The 23,741-nt window shown below is 50.2% G+C and overlaps 1 protein-coding gene across 2 annotated transcripts in view; it reads left to right on the top strand.

Moving 5' to 3' along the window:
* The window catches only part of RUNX1 (RUNX family transcription factor 1), a 187,259-nt gene that overhangs the window by 84,983 nt on the left and 78,535 nt on the right, over window positions 1–23,741 (top strand). For both annotated transcript variants that reach the window (XM_085560672.1, XM_085560666.1), the window contains exons 3-4: window positions 8,528–8,781; window positions 14,192–14,348. In XM_085560672.1, the coding sequence (XP_085416798.1) occupies window positions 8,528–8,781; window positions 14,192–14,348 (411 nt within the window). The remainder of the gene's footprint in view (window positions 1–8,527; window positions 8,782–14,191; window positions 14,349–23,741) is intronic.

Here is a 23,741-nt window from a genome sequence, read left to right on the forward strand (position 1 = left end):
TTTTCCCCCGATCCTATCCTGGTACTCAAATTTCTCCCTAATCGCATCCTGGCACAGGGATCCCATCCTGGTCCTAAAATCTCCCCCTGATCCCATCCTGGCACTCAAATTTCCCCCTGACCCAATCCTGGCACAGGGATCTCCCTCTGTGCCCACCTTGGCACAGGGATCTCATCCTGGTCCTAAAATATCCCCCTGCTCCCAGCCTGGCACAGGGATCCCATCCTGGCACAGGGATCCCAGCCTGGCACAGGGATCCCAGCCTGGCACAGGGATCCCATCCTGGCCCTAAAATTTCCCAGGAATCCCACCCTGGCACTCAAACCCCACCGGGAATAAAGAGGAGCCCAGGTTTTGATGGGAATTTTCGGAACCCCAGGGCAGATCCGTGCTGGGGACAAACTCAGCAAGCTCCAAACACCCCAGAAAAAAATGGGAATTCTCAGAATGGGAAATTTCCCCAGGAGAAGTGAGAGCCCCTGGAAGCGCTCGTGCATTTTGGGATCATTTTGGGATCATTTTGGGACCATTTTGGGACCATTTTGGGACCATTTTGGGTCATTTGGGTGCAGCCCTGGCTGGGCTCTGGTGCTGCCCAAGGTGCATCCATGAGGAGATCCTTTAAAAAATCCGTTTCATTCTTTAGCTCTGCCCAGCTCTGCTCGAGGGCCGCCTTCCTAAAGCTCCTTTCTTTTCCCAAAGTTTTCCTGGAATTGGGATTAACAGCAAAAATGGGGGAATTTTTAAATAAAGCATCAGTTCAGATGTGTGAAGGCATCAGTCGGCAGCTGGGATTGGGGTTTTAACCATCATCACCTGGGAATCCTAAAGGATTTGGGATTTTACCCATTGCTGTTACCTGAGGATCCTAAAAGTTATTGGGTTTTGGTCATTGTCACTGGAGGATCCTAAAATAAATGGGGTTTATCACCTGGGGATCCTATAGGATTTGGGATTTTACCCATCATTATCACCTGGGGATCCTAAAAATCAATGGGGTTTTAGCCATCATCACCTAAGGATCCTAAAGGATTTAGGATTTTACCCACTGTTACCACCTGAAAATCCTAAAAGTAATGGGGTTTAGCCATTATCACCTGAAGATCCTAAAAGATTTGGGATTTTACCCATTGTTTTCACCTGAGAATCCTAAAAGCAATGGGGTTTTAGCCATCATCACCTAAGGATCCTAAAGGATTTAGTATTTTACCCACTGTTATCACCTGAAGATCCTAAAAGTGATGGGGTTTTAGCCATTCTCACCTGAGGATCCTAAAAGCAATGGAGTTTTAGCCATTATCACCTGAAGATCCTAAAGGATTTGGGATTTCAACCATCATTATCACCTGGGGATCCTAGAAATGATTGGAGTTTTAGCCAGTATCACCTGAGGATCCTAAGGGATTTGGGATTTTACCCACTGTTTTCACCTGAAAATCCTAAAAGTGATGGGGTTTAAAGCCCCATTATCACCTGAGGATCCTAAAAGCAATGGAGTTTTAGCCATTGTCACCTGAGGATCCTACAGGATTTGGGATTTTACCCACTGCTGTTACCTGAGGATCCTAAAAGTGATGGGGTTTTAGCCATTATTACCTGTGGATCCTAAAAAGCATTGGGGTTTTAGCCATTATCACCTGAAGATCCTAAAAGATTTGGGATTTTACCCATGATTATCACCTGGGGATCCTAAAATCAATGGGGTTTTAACCATTATCACCTGAGGATCCTAAAGGATTTAGGATTTTACCCATTGTTTTCACCTGAAAATCCTAAAAGTGATGGGGCTTTAAGTCCCATTATCAACTCGGATCTTAAAAGCAATGGGGATTTAGCCATTGTCACCTGAGGATCCTAAAAGATTTGGGATTTTACCCATCATTATCACCTGAGGATCCTACAGGATTTGGGATTTTACCCATCATTATCACCTGGGGATCCTACAGGATTTGGGATTTTACCCACCTTTATCACCTGAGGCTCCTACAGGATTTGGGATTTTACCCATCATTATCACCTGAGGATCCTACAGGATTTGGGATTTTCAGCACCGTTATTAGCTGAGGCTCCTCAAGGCACTGCAATCCCCTGGGAATTTTTTTCCAGGATCCCAAATAATCCCATTTTTGGGGTTATTTCTCTCTGCTCCCCCCCTGCTCTGCCTGGGATGAGCTCTGGCACCTCCCCTGCTCCCGGAGGGATTTGGAGCTGCAGCAGCGCTCAAACCCAAAATTCCTGGGAATTTCGGCACTTCCCAGTCCTTGGGAGTCAGGGAATTCCCATCCACCCCATCCCTGGTGATATTTTGGGTGATTTCCCGTTGCATGTGAGACACCAGTGCAGGAAATAAGGACAAAAACCATCTTTTTCTTTATTGTCTATCCCTTTTCCTTGGGCAATATTTCATTTAAAACCCCCAAATAATTTAATTTAATTTATAGGATTTTTTTTTCAGCTTAGACAGCGGCTCCAACACAATAAATATTTGCAGGGATAATTCAACAACCTGACAAAAATACGTTTATAGTGGTGTTTTAAGTGTGCTTTGCTTCTAGCAGTGAACCAGCAGCTCCGTGAATCGATGAGATTTGTAGGGTCGGGGATTTTTTTGAGCATAAATTAAAGGAATTCAGGTGCAAAAGGGAAGAACTTGGCCAGGGAATATTGACCTGCGTGGTTCAGGCTGGTTAAAATTCACCCCGAAATTGTTGCCGCCTCTCCCCGACGCTTTCCTTGGCTGCGGTGTGGGGAAAAAATCGGGATTTTGTCCTCGAGGATTCCGTGGAGGATGGAAATTCCCTTGGGGTTTGTTTCCAGCGGACGGAAATGAGTGTCAAAATACAAATTGGGGAAGTTTTAGCACCCGTGGCGATTCCCAAAAACGATCCCAAAACCCAGCGCCCGTCTTAAATTTAGGGATGCTCAAAACCTCATTTTGGGAGGAGCAGCATCAGCCTCGCGTCGCTTCCCATCCCCAAAAGCTGCTTAATTCCCGTTTTTTCCAGAGCAACGCGAGGACACCCCTGAGAGCTGCTCTCCTTATTCCGCAAAAAAATAAAATTAGAAAGGAGAGGATGAATGGAATTGGGAAAAAAAAAAATAATAATACTGAAAGAAACCCACAAAAAACCCAACAAAACTGAAAAAAACCTCTAAAAAACCCAAATAAAACCAGACGCAGCCAGGTGCGGGCGGTGCTAATGGGGCTGTAAAATAAACAGCTCGATCTGCACCCAAATATCAAAATATCCTCCCCGCGGTGTTTGCCCTGGCTCTGCTCTGAGTTAACTCCTCACCTTCCCTCGCAAAAGCTCCCGTGCAGTGAAATAGAAAATTGTCGCCTTTAACCCACGTTAAATCCTGAGAACGCCGGGAATTCATGGGGCAAAATTGGAAATACTGCGGATTTTCTGCTAAATCGTGGCGGTTTCTGGGTCTCCCCACGCACGCGGGGCGCGTTTATTTATTTTGTGTTTATTTTGTGCTTATTTTGCGGTTATTTCGCGTTTATTTAGTGTTTATTTTGTGTTTACAAGGAGGTCGAATTGAGGAGAAATGCAAAGCAGGGAGTGAAGTTCAGCTCAAAATGTTCATGAATTTAAACGTCAAATCCTCCCCAGATCTTGACTAAAAAAAGAGAAATAATTAAAGGCTATTTTTTCACGTTTTAGCAGATGGATGCACATCAGTAAAATAACTTTTCTTATCTCTGCCATGCCCGTAAAAAGTTATCAGCCACTAATACAGCCCAGATGCTTTTTAAGCTGTGGTTTGCAACAGCCGTTCGCCTCGATATTTCTCTTTTTTTATTTCCCCCCCCCTTACAATAGAAAAGTGAATTAAATTCGGGATCGTTGCACGCGAAAAAGTAGAAAACACGGGATTAAAAAAAATTAAAGAAAAATGTATAAAAGTTAGAAAAAAATTTAGGAAATTGGGGTGAAATAGTTGGAGCACCAAATTCGGCTGGGTTTAAACAACAGGGACGTGTTGGAAGTGGGCGGGCGGGCGAATTTGGGGGGACAGGAGCCGAAATTGAGGCTGGGCAGTGCCAGGATGGGCATCCCCGGGTGCCCCCCCAGGACAGCGCCGGGACAGGGACCCCGAGCCCGGGGGGACGCGGGGAAAGCTTCGCTGGCACCGGGAATTGCATCCCTCTCCCCGCAGCAGGCGCCGAGCTCTCCCCGCCGCTTTAATTAATTTGTTTGTTCAGTTAATTGGGTTAAAGCCCGCAGCATCCAAGGCAGGGACTCGCCGTGCTCCGTCCCCGCAGCGGCTCCCGGCGAAGCAGAGCATCCCCTGCTGCCGTGGGGGCCCGGGCCGCGCTCCCCGGGCTGCGGGGGGGTCTCAGCTGCTGTGGGGACAGGAGGGACCGTGGTGGGAGCGGCTCCCGAGGCCGCTCATCCCAAATCCCAACCCCAAATCCCAACCCCAAATCCCAAATCCCGGGGATACAGGAGGTCTCAGCTGCTGTGGGGACGGGATGGGCCGTGGTGAGAGCGGCTCCTGAGGCCGCAGCTGCCGCTCCCAATCCTAAATCCCGACCCAAATCCCAAATCCCGATCCCAAATCCCAAATCCGATCCCAAATCCCAAATCCGATCCCAAATCCCGGGGTCTCCCCGCGCCCCCCCCCCACGGTGCCGCTCGGCCGGCGGGCGGCGCGCGCCCTCCAGCGGCCACGGCGGGAACTGCACCCAGCGCGCCCCCGCCGGCCCCGGCGCGGCTCCCCCCGACGGGAGCGGCCCCGGGGGACCCCCGCGACCACCTGCAGCCCTCCATCCATCCATCCATCCATCCATCCATCATCCATCCATCCATTCCTCCATTCCTCCTTCATCCATCCATCCATCCATCCATCCATCCATTCCTCCATCCATCCATCCATCCATCCATACATACATCCATACATCCATCCATCCATCCATCCATCCATTCCTCAATCCATCCATCCATCCATCCATCCATCCATCCATCCATCCATCCGTCCGTCCATCCATCCATCCATCCATCCATACATACATCCATACATCCATCCATCCATCATCCATCATCCATCCATCCATCCATCCATCCATCCATCCATCCATCCATCCATTCCTCCATCCATCCATCATCCATCCATCCATCCATCCATCCATCCATCCATCCATCCCTTCATCCATCATCCATCCATCCATCCATCCATCCATCCATCCATCCATTCCTCCTTCATCCATCCATCCATCCATCCATCCATCCATTCATCCATCCATCCATCCATCATCCATCATCCATCCATCATCCATCCAACATCCATCCATCCATCCATCCATCCATCCGTCCGTCCGTCCATCCATCCATCCATCCATCCATTCATCCATCCATCCATCCATCATCCATCATCCATCCATCATCCATCCAACATCCATCCATCCATCCATCCATCCATCCATCCATTCCTCCATTTCTCCTTCATCCGTCCATCCATCCATCCATCCATTCCTCCATCCATCCATCCATCCATCCATCCATCCATCCATCCATCCATCATCCATACATCATCCGTCCATACATCATCCATACATCATCCATCCATCCATCATCCATCCATCATCCATCCATCCATCCATCCCTTCATCCATCATCCATCCATCCATCATCCATCCATCCATCCATCCATCCATCCATCCATCCATCCATTCCTCCATTCCTCCTTCATCCATCCATTCATCCATCCATCCATCCATCCATCCATCCATCCATTCCTCCTCCATCCATCCATCCATCCATCCATCCATCCATCCATCCATCATCCATCCATCCATCCATTCCTCCATTCCTCCTTCATCCATCCATCCATCCATCCATCCATCCCTTCATCCATCATCCATTATCCATCCATCCGAGCTGCCGGGGCTGGCGGAGGCATCCCGCGGGTGGCCGCGGGAGGGGCGGGCATGCGGCGGGCGGGGGGGGTGAGAGTTGGCGGAGGGAAGGGCAAAGACAGCGCCGAGAGCGCGGCGGGGACGGGTCGGGATCGCCCCGTTCCCGGTCTGGGTTACGCTCGCGGCATCGGCGAATAGCATAAAAAAAAAAAAAAAAAAAAAAGAAAAACAATTTTTAAAAGCCTCCAAACCCAAAAATCCGCAGCCCGACCCGGCCGCCCCGCCTCCACCCAGCATCCTCGCTACCGGCTCCGCGGGCTCAGAGCGACCGGCGGCTGGCGACCCGCTGGTGGCCGTGTGGCTGTGCCCGAGCTGCTCCCGGCGGTGCTGTCCCCGCGCTGGGCTGTGCAGAGGAGGAGGAGGATGAGGAGGAGGAGGAGGAGGAGGAGGAGGAGGAGGAGGAGGAGGGGGGCTGGCAGGGATGGTCCTGGCTGGCAGCGCCGCCACCGCCCCAGCAAACCGAGCGGCGCCGGGCGCCCCTCGGGGCCGCGCTCCTGCCCTCGGGGGCGGCGGGGACACCACCCGGGCTGTGGCCGTGCCCGGGACCCCCTCAGGCGTCCCCCCAAAAGCTCCGGAGCGGAAAGCGCCGCCAGCTCACCCGGGGAGGAGCGGGGACCACCCGGGGAGGAGCGGGGACCACCGTGGGAGGAGCGGGCGTGCGGCGGGGCGGTGTCCGCGGCTCTGCGGGCACCTTGCGGGCACCGGGGGCGGGCGGGGAGCGGCAGGAGCCCGGGCGGGCGGGCGGGCAGGGCCGGGGGCCGCGGGAGCGGGCGGTGCGGGCGGCTGCGGAGCCGCGGTGCCCCGGGGGACGAGGCGCGGCCGCGGCGTCCCCGCCGAGCCGGCGCTCGCCCCGCGCCGATCCCGGGAGCCCCCGGCCCGCGGCCGCGCCCCGGTAGGGCCGTGATTGGCCGGTGCCCTCCCCGTATGCAAAGCACCGGGGGAATGACATTCCTCCGCACGCCTCCAGCCAGCCCCGACTCGCTCCCGGCCACCTCCAGCCAGCCCGGCGGCCGCCGGCCGGGCGCGCTCGCTCCGCGGCCCCGCGCATCCATCCCGGCAGGAATTCTCCGCGCCCGCGGGAAGCTCCCGGCCGTGGACTCGCTCCCGGGCTGAGCGGAGCTGAGCCGCTCTCCAGAGCCGCCCGGCAGCTCCGCGGTCCCGCCGCGCCCGCCGCTCTCCGCCTCTGCTGTCGCCGCCTGGTTCCGCGGAAGGAAAGATTTCACCCGTTCAAAAGTAGAGATTGCGCTGAGTGGGGAGGCTTTTTTTGGTTGTTTTTGGTTTTTTTTTCTCCGCTTTTTTAATTTTTATTTTTCTGCCGTCGCCGGTGGTTTTGGGTTCCTGCGTGCGCGGCGGGCTCCATCCCGCAGGACGAGAGGGAGAAAAGCAATGTTTGCCGAAGCAGCCTTCCACCTGCTGCGCTTCAAACACTGCTAAGCAGCCGGTTCCTGTGGCCGAATTAGAGGAAGACTGCCTGAGATACTGAAAAAAAAAAAAAAAAAAAAAAAAGAATTGGCAGGGAGCGGCGAAGTTGTTGCAGACTGTTGGTTTGACTGCTGAGGAGGACGTGAGTGGGAGGGAGAGAGCGCTGTTGCACACACAAAACCACAGAGAAAACCCACAATTTAACCAACATCCCCGACCCCGAGTTTGCAGCTCTTGGACCTCTCAGCTCCGGCGCTTGCGATCGGCTGTGACTTTTCTTTAAATTAATGAAAAGCGTTATACCAAAGATAGAGATCTGAAGCTTGAATGCCATGCACTGAGCTTTTCTTTTCTTTTTTTTTTTTCTTTTTTTTTTTTTTTCCTTTTTGCGCAAGAATGATTGGAAGGTCATGACACGAGCGCTCTTAGAGCAACGCCAACCAAACTACTGAAGCTCATTTTCACGGCTGCTTTTTAAAAAAAAAAAAAAAAAAAAAAAAAAGAAAAGAAAAAGAAAATCTCGCGGAGAACATTAATGGATTCCTGTTGTGTTTAAATTCTCTACAGATTCTCTCGTAAATATTTGATGAAATCCGGTAGATGTGCGTGTGCGTGAGTGTGTGGCCGTGAATTTCTCTCCAGTTGTAGCCAGCTGACCTTTGCTCAGCACGCCGAGCTGGCGATCCGCCTCCTCCCAAGAACAGCCCCGAATTTCCCTCCGAGAGCGATTTTTGCCTCCAGAAGACGCCGGCGCGCTTTGCTTTCTCTCGGCACCGGGGAGAAATCACCTGGAAGGAACTGGGGAGCGCCGGCTCTGCCTCCCGTGCTCGCTCTCCTCCCCGTTTTCACTTTTTTCTGGCACTTTGGGATGAGCTTTGGCCCCGCTCCCTTCCCGCGTCCCGGCCGCGGTAAAGCCGCTCCCGCACGACCCTCGCGCTTATCGGATTAACGGGATCTGTTCCGCCGGGCCAGGAAGCCGAGAGTTGAGGCTAGCAGCGACAAAATTCACTCGGGGCACTGGCGCAGGACCAAGCTCTCGGCGGGGTTCAGCCCGCGCCCGTTTATGTTGGTCCCCGGAGAGCGGCTCGCCGAGGAGTTGCGCTCGCGTAGCCGCTTGCTAGGAACTCAGCGGAGGTGTTGTGTGGCTCTAAAGGCTTGTTGTGATGCGTATCCCCGTAGATACCAGCACCAGCCGCCGCTTCACGCCGCCCTCCACCACGCTGAGCCCGGGGAAGATGAGCGAGCCGCTGGCGCTGCCCGGCGCCGAGCACAGCGGGGCTTTGCCGGGGAAGCTGCGCGCCGCCGACCGCAGCATGGTGGAGGTCCTGGCGGATCACCCCGGGGAGCTGGTGCGCACCGACAGCCCCAACTTCCTCTGCTCCGTGCTGCCCACGCACTGGCGCTGCAACAAGACGCTGCCCATCGCCTTCAAGGTAGGTGCTGGGCAGGGCTGGCTGGGGAAGGGGGGAAACAGCGGGGGAAGGATGCGGGGATGGGGGCTCGGATGTGCTCCCGGCTCGCTCCGCGCTTCCCTCCTTCCATCCTTTCCCTCTTTCCATCCTTTCCTTTCCTTTCCTTTCCTTTCCTTTCCTTTCCTTTCCTTTCCTTTCCTTTCCTTTCCTTTCCTTTCCTTTCCTTTCCTTTCCTTTCCTTTCCTTTCCTTTCCTTTCCTTTCCTTTCCTCCCTTCCCTTCTTCCTTCCTTTCCCTTCTTTCCTCCTTTCCTTTCCTTTCCTCCTTTCCTTCCCTCTATCCTTTCCTTTCCCTGTTCTTTTCACCCTTTCCCTCTTTCCATCCCTTCCCTCTTCCCTCCATCCTTCCCGTCCTTCCGGCTCCCGGCCGCGCTCGGGGCAGGAGCGGGGCAGCCGGGGAGTGCCAAGGGCCGGGAGAAGCTCCCTGCAGCCGCTGCCTCCCTCTTCTCCCCATCCAGAGCCCTGCCAGTGAGGGGCGGCTCTGCTCAAGGGGGAAAAACAGGGATCAATCCATTTTATTTCCAAAATAAAGAGTTGGCTGCGCTGGGGAGCAGATGCCGCAGCTGGACACGGGCGGCCCGGAACTGGAGGAGCCCCTGGATCCCCAAATATCACCCAGGATGGTGGCAGCTCCCTGTGTCCCTCTGTCTCTGTGTCCCTCTGTCCCTGTGTCCCTCTGTCCCTCTGTCCCCGTGTCCCTCTGTCCCTGTGTCCCTCTGTCCCCTGTCCCCTCTGTCCCTGTGTCCCCTCTGTCCCCTCTGTCCCTGTGTCCCCCTGTCCCTGTGTCCCCCTGTCCCTCTGTCCCCTCTGTCCCCTCTGTCCCTCTGTCCCTCTGTCCCTGTGTCCCTGTGTCCCTCTGTCCCCCTGTCCCTCTGTCCCCCCTGTCCCCTCTGTCCCTCTGTCCCCTCTGTCCCTGTGTTCCTATGTCCCCCTGTCCCTGTGTCCCTCTGTCCCCTGTCCCTCTGTCCCCCTGTCTCTCTGTCCCTCTGTCCCCCCTGTCCCCCCTCTCCCTCTGTCCCTCTGTCCCTCTGTCCCCCTGTCCCTCTGTCCCTCTGTCCCTCTGCTGTCCCTCTGTCCCTCTGTCCCTCTGTCCCTCTGCTGTCCCCCGCCTTTCCCCTGCCAGGGACTTTCGGAGGGACAAAACACCACAAAACAACCCAGCGGCAATCCCAAAAAACCACATTTCCTCTTTTACTGGCCCGGTTTAACAGCAGCAAAAGTCGCGGCCTAACCCGGGCAGACCTCTCAGAGCTCTCCCTCCTTTCGCAGAGTCCCTTGCTAAATCCAAATAAAATCCGGGAAAAAGATGAGGAGAGGGAATGGGAGAGAACATCCCGGCTCCCTCCTGTCCCGAGCCGTGCGGGGGATGCTTGTGGCGCTTTCCTCCCTTCCCGTTACGCGGCTCCCAGGAAAATCCTCCTCCCTTGGAGTAAAATCCTCCCCCCTTGGAGTAAATTCCTCCCTCCTTGGAGTAAATTCCTCCTCCCTTGGAGTAAATTCCTCCTCCCGTGGCTCCCGCTGTTTTTTTGAGCCGGGACTGTCGCTGCCTCCCTAAGCTCGCTGTTTTCTCGCTGCTGCTGTAGCTTGGCTCCCGAACGAGGGGAGGAAAAAATTGGGAATTCTTCTCGTGATCCTTTTCTCCGAGCCGGGAGCCGCACGGACACGCAGCTCCCGGGAGCCCCGGGGCTTGATTTAGGATCGGGATTTGCCAAGCCAAAAAAAAAAAAATGGTTTTTTTTATGCGGTCGCTAAACCCCGGTTGCTTCAGCATAACCTTTTTATTTTTGTGTGTGTCAAAGGCCACCAGGCTCGAGCCTTTCCCGTGTTTTGGGGAGAGGAGAAACGAGGGAGAAGGGAATCAGCTCAGCGTCGGGAATTCCTGCTGAGGAGGGAAAAGTTTTATTGTGTCTGCTCTCGTTTGCCGCAGATAAGAGCGGGGCAAAGGGAGGAACCGGCCACGGGGTCACTTCCGAAATTCCCACATTTAGATTAATTATTACACTCTTCCCCACACACCGGGCTGCTAATTAGCCGGGAAGTTTTCCTGCTGGAAAAAATGCGGGAGTGAAAGGCGCTCCGCCCCGCCGGGAAGGGAGAGAAGAGAAGGGAAATCCCGATTTTTCCTGGGGGATCCCACTGCGGGTGACATCCCGGAGGAAGGACGGGAGAAGTGGCTCTTCCCTCTCCTGCCCGATCCCCGTCCCATCCCTGGGAATGCCCCGGCGAGGTGGAAATCGCCCGTGGAAAAAAATTTCCAGGGGTTTTCAGAGATGCCCGCAGCCGCTTTCCCTCCTCTGTCCCCAGCAGCCTCAGCCTTCGCCCCGCTCCAAACGCTGCTTCTCCAGGAGTTTGGAAAACTGGGATAATTCCACCTGGAAATAACCATGAGAAAAATAAAATGAAACAAAAAAATTAACCAAACCCACCCGCAAATGAGGAGAAGGTTTCAGGAGGAGAGGCTGGAAGGGTGGGCTGGGAGGCACCTGCTGGCTCCCTGCTCTTCATCTTCCCCCCAAATTCTCTCTCCGTGGATGTCTGAGAAATAAATCCCGAAAGGATTTGCTGCATCTCAGTGGTTTTCTACTAAATATTGAGTATTTGCAAAGCCATTTTAAACAATTCGTGATTTTTCAGATCATTTGGCCTAGGAAAAGAAAAATAAATTCACTTCAGATCATTCCTCTGCTGCCGATATTTTGGTTTGTATCTGACAAAAAGCACTGAGTTTTATCGAGTATTTGTTATTTTTATTCACTGTGGGAATAAAAAGAGGCAGGCAGAGACTTTTCTCCTCACATTTAGAAAAATCCATTAAAAATTCTGCAGGATTGAGATATTATTTCAAACCAAAGTGATCCATTTTCATTGGTTTTTCCTAAATTTAAGAATGATTCTGAGCAACTTGAAAAATAATTCACAACAACCAATAAGGTGCCGTGTCAATTCATTGTCCAAAAGCTGTTAAGAATCCAAATCTACATTTAAGAGGCCAATTTGGATTAATTGATGCAGGAGAAGTAAATTTAGATTCCCCACTGCACTGCAAGACCGATATTCTTCTTGCTCCTCGGGAAATACAAATTTTTAGAAGTAAAAAGTACAACCAAGTCCTTGATAGCTCCAGAAACAAGTCCCAGCTTATCTGTTTAGTCTTTTTTCTAATGTAAATATTTGTATTTCTGTTTCTATTGTCTGTGACTTTCAAGTCCAGTTTCTTTTCTGGGCTGGGTCAGTTTTTAAATCGGTTTTAAGAATTCTCTTCCCATTTTTTCTCACCGAGGTTGGGATTTGAAAGCTTTAAAATATTTCTGTCAGAGACAACTGGCCCTGGATCCATGAAAAACTTAATGAAAGCTTAAAATCGGGGCATAAATTCCCTTAAATTCAATATTTGCATGGCAGGGTACTGCCCCGATTTTCCCTTCTCCCTGTTTTTTGTCTATTAGATGTGAAAGCATCAAGGTTTTGCAGGATTTTTTAAGAACTGGCTGCAGAGTTGCTGATTTTGTGATGATTTCCAAGCTTCAGCATTTCCAGCAGGGCCTCATTTCTGCCAAAATCAGAGAAATCTGAAAAGGCAAGCTGATTGCAGGCCCAAAAAATCAAATTACAGCGCAGAGAGGAGAACAAAAACCCAAAAATCGGGGCTGGGGAGGAACGGGGAAAGAGGAAACTGAAATCAAGATGTAAAGAGGGAATTTTGACCCAGAGATTTTAGCTTTGCATGTGGAAGTGAAAACCAGGGTTAGGGGTGAGCAAAGGGAGAGGACAGAAGTGAAAAGCTCAGGCTGTGTGGAAAAAAAAAAGCTGTGAAATACCTGAAAATGGAGAATCCTCTCGTATTTTGGGAGGTGGCTGTGGCTGGGGAATAAAAATCAGGGCTGGATCAAGTAAAGGAGCTGCTGGTCCTGTTTTTAAAGAGAGAACAGATCAGAAAAGAGAAATAAAATCAGGTTGTGACAAACTTCAGCCGATTGTAACTGCCTGGGCTGAAGTCAGAAAATGTTAAGAGGAAGGAAAATCTCGAGCTGCAACTCGAGGACGCAATGCGAGGCTGGTTCCTCTTCCAGAGGGCAAAAGAGGAATTAAAAACGAGCTGGATTTTATCTCTGGGTTTGCTTTTTGGGGGGGTTTAGGGGGTTTCTGTGGTGGCAGTGCCGTGGAATTGGGGAAACAGCAATGGGCTCTAAAGAAAATCAGAGAAAATAATTCAAACTCTGATTTTTGTCAGAGGACACGGAGAGAGGTCCCAGATGTCCATGGAGCTCCAGCAGGTTGGATTTCTTTGGGGGATTCAAGGAGCTACAAGAAAAATCAAATTTTTCATCATTAAATCAATGTGAACAGTTAAAAAAAAAATCAGAATATTAAAGTTCAGAAATCTTTATATTTCTCATCAAAACCCCAGTGAACCCTGTGTTCCTAAAGGTTTGATGGATTCTGGCACCAAAGAGCATGAATATTTTGGGGAAAGGGGAAAGTCCTTAGTTCAGGTCATGATTTCCATCCATCCACAGGAGGGTGAGGTCTGAAAATGATTTGCTTTATGCTCCTGAGGGAAAGAAAGGAATTGTTCAGTAAATTGGGATTAAACATTTGATTGAGGCCTGATTTTCCACGGCCTTGCTCTGGATTTCTGCTTGGGCAGCTCTGTTAAGAGCTCCTGATATAAATCAATCCATCGAGCGCTGCTACTTGTATTTATTTATTGACAATTACAGAGATTTTGGAAAGCTCGTTTTCTGTATTTTTCGTCTCAGAGCATTTTTCATTTCACATCATGCTGGGTGCTTCAGGGTGCATCGAGGAAGAAAAATTTCTGTCCAGCCATTGGGGAAAATCGGGTTTAAAGTGGTAGAAATCCACAATGAGGAATAAAAAAAAGATGAGTTTTAAAACAGTATAAGTTATGGTAATATAAAGATATTTTAAAATTTCATTATCTTAGGTCCTTTGGTTCTCCAGGACATGGTGAGAAGAATTTTTTATCTGGGTTGGAAAACACCTTAGTGCAGCAACAAGTCAAGCACTGCGCTACCATTTAGCAGCAGGCGTGTGTGGAATTTATAATTTCAGATCCTAAATTCCATCCCCAAATTGAAAATCCTTGATTAGAGAATAACAAAGGGGCCAAGACTTGGGGGGGAAGAAGAGAATTCTCATCCCAGCAAATCGGGAATGATTTCCAACATGGATTAGAGAATAACAAAGGGGTCAACACTTGGCGGGGTGAAGAGAATTCCCATCCCAGCAAATTGGGAATGATTTCCAACACCCGCTTGACCCACCCAGGTTTTCACCACGGCTTCTCCCCTGTGGTTTGACTTCCGAATGGAACACAGGGAACTGAGGTTTCTGCTCTTTCTGGCGCAGGTGGTGGCCCTGGGGGACGTCCCCGACGGGACCCTGGTGACGGTGATGGCCGGGAATGACGAGAATTACTCGGCGGAGCTGCGCAACGCCACGGCCGCCATGAAGAACCAGGTGGCGCGATTCAACGACCTGCGCTTCGTGGGCAGGAGCGGCAGAGGTACGGGGGGCTCTGCCGGAGCTCACCCTGGGTCGGGGTGGCTCCGTGGGGTGGAAAAGTCTCTCCTCCAACCCGAGCTTCCAAAGAAAGGCTCAGTAGTCTTCTGTTGTTGTTATTGTGAGTTATCTAAAAGATTTTCTCCTTGGGCTGCTGTGGTTTGTTCAGCAGCTCAGGCAGAGGCACACACACACCCTGACATCCTCTCTGACTCTTCTCTTCTTCTTCTTCTTCTTCTTCTTCTTCTTCTTCTTCTTCTTTTTCTTCTTCTTCTTCTTCTTCTTCTTCTTCTTCTTCTTCTTCTTCTCTCCCCACCCAGGGCTGCTGCTCTCTTTTATATGGTACATTATGTGTTACTTGTTTACAGTTTTTCCCCAATGCCCATTACCTATATTAAATGGTGTTTTTCTATCTTTTATATGGTACATTACATGTTACATGTTCACAGTTTTCCCCAATGCCTATTACCTATATTAAATGATTTTCTATCTTTTATATGGTACATTACGTGTTACATGGTTACAGTTTTCCCCCAATGCCTATTACCTATATTAAATGGTGATTTTCTACTCTAAACCAATCTGTGAGTGCCAACATCACCAAGAACATGGAGGTGAGGAAGGAGAAAGAGGGAGGACAGGGCAGGCCCAAATCCCAAATCCATCTTAAAACCTCTGACCCCCATGTACAAAACCAAAACCCCCTGTACAGCACTCAAAAATTCTTCCCTCTACTTTGTGACTACTTCCACTATAATATCTAAACTTTTGTGATTTCTTGTTCTTCCTGCAAGGCTGGTAAATCATTCCATGGTTCAAACCCAAAATCACAGCTGTTTGCAGCTGCCTGCCAGGGTCTCAAATGCTTCTGACCTGGGCCCAGAACATCCAAAAATGTCTGAGGGACATTTTCAGTTCTGACAGGGCTCCAGCTCCATCTCCTGTCCCTGGGCACGGAGCTGGGAGTTGTTATTCACCAGGGAATGCTGCAAAATCCATCTCCAGCTCCTGCATCCCTGGACACAGAGCTGGGAGCTGTTATCCACCAGGGAATGCTGCAAAATCCAGCGTGGCTCCGTTCCAAAGGCGCGGGATGGGTTTCCGTATTTTTCCCGCTTTTCCGCGTCGCTCTGATTTTTAAGCGGTGAAATCCTGTTGAGGAAAAATAACCAAAAATGCACCCAGAGAGTGACTCTGGCAGCCACCCTTCCTAATTTAGGCAGCACAATATTACCCGTGGTTAGGTTTAAGTGGCTGATTTTCAATTTAAAATGAGAATTTTCAGCTTGCGGTCATCTTGGGGTTCCCCAGCACTCTCTGCAAAAAGTGATTTTTGCAACAGAGAGAGTCAGGCTAAAAATACAAATAATTCCCACTTATATCTAAAGATTTCAAAGGTTCCTGACCTGCTGAAGGCTCTTTCTCTGAGCTTTTTTCCTCTCAAAATTCAACAGTCACAGCAGTCGATGTCTCCTGCAATATGGAGAGGCCAGGCAGGGCAGAGGGGCTCAAAATCTGGTTTATCTCTGCCATAACCAGTAGTTACTGGTAGAAATAAAAAGGCTTTTGGAGCATAAATAACAAATAAGAGTTGAAGCTGACTTAGAGTGGACTATACAAAAATATTAGGAAGCTTCAAATAGCACCTGACGTGTTGCCTGTGAGTGGGCAGGTGCACAAAGCTTCATCCCAAAATAATCATCAGAATGCCCTTTAAAATGTCACTCCTTAATCCTAAATCCCATAAATTCCAAGAGAAGCACTTAAAATAAACTAATAGAATGATGAGGGTATTTCAGGGAGGCTGGGTCAAACCCCCAAAGAGAAGCCAGCAAGTTGGAGGTCAGAAAAAGCTCAGGAGAAGGAGCAGCCTCTCTCTTTTTTGTAAGGTCAGGGTGAAAATCCATCACATTTCCAGTGTGAATTCAGGTGTTTTATTATGAATTTTCCTTCTGTTTAATTTGTCTTTAAAATCGGAATGGGGCATTGTGGTATTCCGGCATTATTCCAGGACAATTTAGTGACAGGGCAGCACCTCCTGAACTTCAGGAGGTCTCATTTTGGAGCAATCTGTGCTCTGGTCCCTCAGAGGTCAGGGAGTGCTGCCCCTTCCTCACCACTTTCCCCTCCCTCTGTTCCCACGCGACACCCGAGCCGTGTCCTGGTTCCACACACGGATTCCTGATTTCCGGGAGAGTCCCAGAGCTGACCCACTTCTGGCTTTTATTCCGAACGGGAGATGTGTCAGGCTGGAGAGGAGGAAGTTCTCCTGATTATACACAACAGCCTTTCCTCTCCTTTGAAGTGAAAAGCACCCGTGGACACCCTTCCAACACAAACAGCGCCACAGCACTGCCGGGGCACTAAACACATTTCAGGAATAAAATCCCCATCCAGTTTTCCTCTGGGTGCTGCAGCGTTTTTAGCTGAGGGTACAGAGGCAGCTGCCTCTCAAATTGTGTTGTTTGGGCCGCCTTCAAATGGAAAACACCCGCAGCTGAGAACGTCGCCTTGTAATGCCAGCGAGGAATAATAATAGGGTAATGCAGAGCAAATTATATCCATTTACTGAAAACATGAGGGATGCTGTAATGTCTAAAAGTATCAGTCATTAAACGCGGTCATTTGGAATATTAAAGGTACCACCTTTTCAGTAAATGGAATTTGCATTATGATTCAGAGCTGACTGTTTAGAAGATTCAAATGAATAGCTGGCAGAGCGCTGGAGAAGCTCATAAAAACAAACCTGTAGTTCAGTTCCTGGCCATGGTAATGAGGCTGGAAATCATAACAGGCAACTGGGGGAGCCTCAAGGTCAAAATCCAGCAGCTGGGACAAAGCAGGCCCTATTTGTTGGGAATGGGGAACCCTTTCCCTGCTCCTTTAGCCGCTCACACACCATCCCGGGATTTCCAGGTGTGCTCTCCAGGGCCAGGTGCTGAGGATCCTTTAAGTGGAGGGATTTGGGAATGCTGCGTGCTCTTAGTCAGGCTCCCAGGTTCAACATCCTCACCTGCCCATCTTTGGGGCGGTGACTAATGGATGCTTTTGTTTACTCCTCCGCCAGGGGATTGTTTTCCAAAGGTGGGGATTGTTTGCCTTTGTGCGGGATTTGGGAGCTGCTGTTCTGCGGCATTTGCACAAAGCCTGCAGCAGAAGGTGGCTGCTTCAAAGGGCACTGCTGCCTTTGATACTTGGCTGCAGGAAAATGAACCCCGACTTTGTTTGCCGTGGAATATTTGAGCTGGGCTCAGCTCAGTGCCACCGGTGATAATGCGGTGCCAGGGGCGTTGCGAGCAGGGACCGAGAGTTCACCTCGGTTCAGGCCACGGTGGAGGCTCCTTGTGTCCCTCAGGGGATTTAAAACCCTTCTTTTAAATCCCTGATGGGGAATCAGGAATGGTTTTGAGTGGTGATCATCAGAATCCCCATTAAAATCCCCTCAGCAGCCACAGCTCTGTCGCTTCCGAGGAGGAAATTCCCGTTCTTGAAACGCTTCATGAATAATTTCAATTTTTTTTTTTCATGAAATGCAGCAAGACAGTCTGTATCAAAGATTATTTTCCTTGTTTTCCTCCTGGTTTTGGGAGGGTCACTGCAAATCCCCCTGGTCTGGGGGCTGATTTCCCCACATCAATATTTGGCACCAAATTTCGGCCGAAGTTTCAGCCTTGTTGCGTGCCCAACACCCAGAGTTTGCCCTGTGCTGCTTTTTTTGAGCTAAAAACCCCAAACATTTGACTTTCTTCACACCCAAAATAGGAGCGAGACTATCACAGGCCACCCAAAACCTGGAGATGTGGTAGGAAAGCAATTTGGCTTTTTCTTCCTCAACCAAAGAGATTTCCATTGGATTTGGCCGGGATCCAAGGCTCCGATTCCTCAGCCCAGTTGGAGAATGCTACTGGGCAAACCTGCCCGTCTGGCTCGGGAGTCATTTCGGGAAGAAAAATGTCCTTTTAAAACTCCAGCCAATCTCAGCCTCCCCCCTTGGCCTGATTACCTGCTTAAAACAAAATTAATCTTGATTTTTCGCCCCCTGTTTGCGAACATTCCGAGCTTCCAACTGCTCCCGCTGCAACGTATCCCTGTTTTTTTAGTGGATAAAGAACCGGTTTAGGTCACTCTGATGAAATGGATCTGATGCAAAAAGCCTGACATTGTAGAAGTTCATTGGCGAAAATTAAAAATAAATAGTTATTTTGGAGAGGGAAAGCTCTGTGGCTTGGGGAACACGACATATTTTCCTCATGGAATCATTAATCCCAGTTCCTATCTTCTTTGGAGGATGTAAGATTCCAAAAATCCCCAAAAATAAACATGTTTTCCAGATGAAAATGATTATTAATGGGTTATCCTATGAGTAGCTAATGGAGAAGTGTCTTGGCTTGCTGCAGGAGATCTCAATCTAAACCCGAGAGCTGCAGCTCCAGGAGAGTTTTAAAAACTGCACCTTGGAAAGGATGGAAAATTAAATCCATGCATATATTTCCTCAGGATTAGAGGAATTGGAGTACATTTTGTGGTATTTTTCAACTTCCACAGAGCCAAAGCAGGTGTAGCCTTGTAGAACATGAGAGATTTTACCAAGCACAATTTCTGCCCTCAGGACTCTTCCCTCTGGATAGGATTCCCAGGGGGAAAAAAAAATCACTTTAAGATCAAAATCTCAAAAATACTCAAACTCCAAAAATTACTGGCCGGGATTCCAAATCCAATTATTTTTATTGGTCTTCCCAAGCCAGAATTCTGCTCCTTCTGTGCAGGCTGTGTTATTTGAGCACTTGGTTGAAATGGATTTTATTTTTTTGACTGAAATGCACTCAAAATTATAAAAGTATGTACAAAACAGAGGATGCTGCCCTTCAGCAGGGTCGTAAAACCAGTATTAAGCAGGCGTCCAGGTTCTGATCCAAGCCTTTGGAATGCTGCTGGGGACATGGGATCAGATCCTGGAGTCACAATAAGCAGGGTTTGCCAGATGGGATGAAAATAGGAGAAATCCATCCGCAATCAACAGGAAAAAAGGGTCATTTGATAGAGTTTGAAGTCAAGTATTTATTTGGAGTTCGGATTGATAAGGATGTAGCATGCTACAGCCAGTGGAAGGGAATGGGAATTGGAATTTTCTTTGGATATTGGGAAGAAATTCTTCCCCATGAGGGTGGGCAGGGCTGGGATGGAATTCCCAGATTCCCCTGGATCCCTGGCAGTGCCCAAGGCCAGCTTGGACATTGGGACAGTGGGAGGTGTCCCTGCCCAGGGAACTGGATGATATTTCCTGCTCCTTCCAATCCCAAACCATTCCGTGATTCCATGACTCAGTGAAAGGAAGGGGCAGTGCCCTGGGTGTGTGTTGGAGGCTCTTTGTGCTTCCATGACTCTTCTGTGAGGACTCTTCTCCCTCCATTCTGTTCTGAAATGTGACTTTTCCCCTAAAAACCAGAGGCCAGGAGTGAGACATTTCTTTTTAAGCGATTTAGGGTGGCTTGGTTGCGTCATTAATTTGAGCCAAGATTTCTGTGCAATCCCAGTGAGGCTGAGCAGCAAACCCAGCCCTCCAAGGGGATGGAAACCTTGGCAGGGAGGTAATGGAAGGAGGGAAGGAGAGGAAAACTTTTCCCAGTGCCTTGGGCTTGCTCTGAGCAGCTTGGGTTGTGCAAATCTCCAGTTGTGGAATTAACCCCATGGATGGTGCTGCTCCTCACAGAGGTTGGACTCCCAAAAACATCCTGAGGGGTGAGTCTGAGCAGCCAACCCAGCCCTCCAAAGGGATGGAAACCTCAGTGCCAGGAGGAAAGGAGGGGAGAAGCTTTTCCCAGTGCTCAGGGTTCCTTGGGCTTGCTCTGAGTTGCTGGATTTAGGATTCCCTGATTGAGGAATTAACCCCATGGATGATGCTGCTCCTCACAGAGGTTTGACTCCCAAAAAACATCCTTTGGGATGAAGCTGTGCAGCAAACCCAGCCCTCGAAAAGGTTAAAAAAATTCAGCAGGGATGTGGTGGCAGGAGGAGAGGAAAATCCCTTCCCAGAGCCCAGGGTTCCTTGGGTTTTCTCTGGGTGGCCAGATTCAGGAATTCCTGATTGAGGAATTAACCCCATGGGTGATGCTGCTTCTCAGAAGGGTTGGATGCCAAAAAACCAATCTTTGGGATGAGGCTGAGCAGCCAACCCAGCCCCCCAAAGGGATGGAAACCTCATCAGGGATGCAGTGCCAGGAGGAAAGGAGGGGAGAAGCTTTTTCCAGTGCCCAGGGTTCCTTGGGCACTGATCCGAGCAGCTGGGGGTATGAATTTCCAATTGTGGAATTCACCCCATGGAGGATGCTGCTCCTCACAAGGGTTGGACTCCCAAAAACCATCCAGGTTGGCCCTTGGCAGGGATCTGATGAAAGGAGAAGGGAGAGGAAAAGCCTCTCCCCCTGCCCTGGCTTCCTTGGGCACGTTTACTCCAAGCAGCCGGATTCAGGAATTCCTGATTGAGGAATTAACCCCATGGATGATGCTGCTCCTCAGAGGGGTTGGGACTACCAAAAACATCCTGAGGGATGAGGCTGAGCAGTCAACCCAGGCCTCGAAAAGGTTAAAAAATTCAGCAGGGATGTGGTGGCAGGAGAAGAGAGGAAAATCCTTTCCCAGTGCCCAGGGTTGCTTTGACTTACTCTGAGTTGCTGGATTTAGGATTCCCTGATTGAGGAATTAACCCCATGGGTGATGCTGCTCCTCAGAGGGGTTGGACTCCCCAAATCCATCCCATGGGACGAGGCTGAGCACACCTACAATGGCTCTGCCAGCTCCCAAAAACCCCTCTCTGCCTCGTTACTAAAAATTTCATCGGGGCGAATAAATTCCCGCTCGGAACGCGTCAACAGGAGAAAAATAACGGCAGAGGGCTCGGAGAACTTCCTGTCTCCGGGAGTATTCCTGCTGTAAACAGTGGCCATGCCAAGTGCTGAACCACTGCCCTCACTCCAATAACAATAAATCTATTTTTTGGTTCTGCGCAGCTCCGCTTGCACATTTTTGCAGCGGCGAGGATGAGGCAGACGCTACGCTCGGAGCGTTTTCCCAATTTCTTTTTTTTTTTTTTTTGCCTTGATAAAAGGACTTCCCAGAATGTTGTTTAGGGAAAACAAAGTACCTCTCTAGATGAAAAGGTTACATAGTTTTGAGAGATCTGTTTGCCCTGCAGCTCTTCTCTTGTTGGTTTTATATAATTTTTTCAAATTTGTTTTTATTTTGCTGTTTGTTTTTTGGTGCCCCCCTTCAGAACTCCTGGAGTTCTGGTCAAAATATACTGATTTTTACGGATATGTGTGTCCCCATATCCCAACTCCAAGAAGAGCAGCTATTTTGTCACCAAAATAAAATCCTGCTGGGAGATAAATCAGGCTTAGGGCTGGCCACAGGACTTGAGCAGGAGTGAGGATGCTGCAAATCAGCGGCTCACAATCGCTGTCAAGAGAGTCTTTTCCAGCACAGTCATGTGCATAACCCCTTATCCAGCTGAATCAGACTCTGTTCCCTTCCAAAAACCCTTTAGGAGTGGCAAAAAATATTAAAAATAGACTTTAAAAAGAATTCTTTATTATCTTAACGCTGAATCTCTCCACCTTTTTTGCCCCCATCCTGCTCCCCAGTGTTTTCCCCACCATATTACTTCCACAGGGTTTTCTCAGCCTCTCCAAATCGTGATTCCCTTCCTCTCTGCCCCCTTTCCTCCCTCTCTGGATGGTTTTTCTGGGAGTCCCCTTGGAGACCTGCAGCCTCTGGGCACAGGGTGGGAATTCCGTGTAAACCTTTGGCACCGTGGCAGGTTTGGGGCTCAGAAAAGGATGTTAAAGGAAGGATCCCAAATTCCTAAACTCTTGTTGCCTTTTCCCACTGAAGGTGTGTGGGGAGGAGGTTCTGGAGGGGGAAGGAGCTGCCTGGAGGGCTCGGTGCCATCGGGGCGGTGCTTGGAGCTGTGCGCCCACATCAGTTCCCTGAAATTTAGGGAGGAACTGAAGGAAAAGCTTTGGCAAAGCCACAGATTTTCCGCGGGCTGGACTTTGTGCACAAAGCCCTGCTCACCTCCAAGGCCACGGAGCTGGAAGTTGGCAGCTTCCAGGTTGGTAATGGCTGTGTCATCCCCCACCCTGGATATCCATCGAGTGACCCCGGGGCTTTTCTGAGCTCTGGGATCGATGGGAGCTGCATTAGTGGGATGACAGCACGGAGGCTCCTTGCTCCAAACAAATCAGCTCCGAGGAAACAGCCCCAGGGCAGCTGCTGAGCTCAGAGAGCTCCTGGAGGGATGCTCGGGATGGGATTGATCTGCTTCAGGTGGAATTCAGGGGGTGCCCAGCTGGGGCTGGGCTCTTTCTCCAGGAGCTGACAGAGCCAGAGCTCACAGCCTCGAGCTGCACCCAGGGAAATCCAGGTTGGACATCAGGGAAAAGTTTTTACAGAAATGGTGACAAAGTTCTGGAGTGGCTGCCCGGGGAGGTGGTGGAGTCACCACCCCTGGGTGGGTTTAACCAAGCCTGGATGTGGCACTGGGTGCCAGGGCTGGGTTGAGGTGCTGGGGCTGGGTTGGACTTGATGATGCTGAAGGTCTCTTCCAACCCAGTGATTCTGTGAATTCTGTGATTCTGTGAATTCTATGAATTCTGTGATTCTGTGAATTCTATGAATTCTGTGATTCTGTGAACTCCTCACTGCAGGAACAGCCCTGATGGTGCTGGTGGAATTGTTCCTTGCCTTTCCTGCTCAGACAGGGCGTTGCTGCTCTTCCAGGGAATCCACACCTTCCCTGCTCCCTGCATCTGCAGCCTCTGCCTGGAGCCGTGCCCAGGGTTTGTTCCCAGCTCCTGCCGTGGAACCATGGAATGGGGTGGGAAGGACAGGACCATAAAGATCAACTCATTCCAACCCCACTGTCGTGGACAGGAACAATTTTCCATATCCCAGGTTGTTCAGAATCACATCCAACCTGGCCTTGGAAACTTTCAGGGATCCAGGGGCAGCCCCAGCTTCTCTGGTCATCCCCACCCTGCCAGGGAACAATTCCCAATTCCCAATATCCCATCCAGCCCTGCCCTCTGGCAGTGGGAGCCATTCCCTGGGTCCTGGCACCGCAAAAGGGAGAGGGACTGAGGCAAAATCCAGGTCTCCAAGGGATTTTCCCAAGTTCACAGGACAATGCCATGAATGTGCCTCGGAATGGGATGTGCCAAAACCACAACAGCCAGGCCACGAGGTTTGCCTGGTGTGAGGATTAGGCAAAGGATGAGAAAAGTGCTTTGAGGGAAGAAGAAATCACAGGTTCAAACAGAAAAGCAGCCAGAGAATCCCAGAATTCCAGAATTATTTGGGTTCAGAGGGGTTTTAATGGTCAATCAGTGCCACCCCTGCC

The sequence above is a fragment of the Lonchura striata genome, chromosome 1 (assembly GCF_050655825.1).
Source record: "Lonchura striata isolate lonStrDom1 chromosome 1, ASM5065582v1, whole genome shotgun sequence".
Lineage (NCBI taxonomy): Eukaryota > Metazoa > Chordata > Aves > Passeriformes > Estrildidae > Lonchura > Lonchura striata.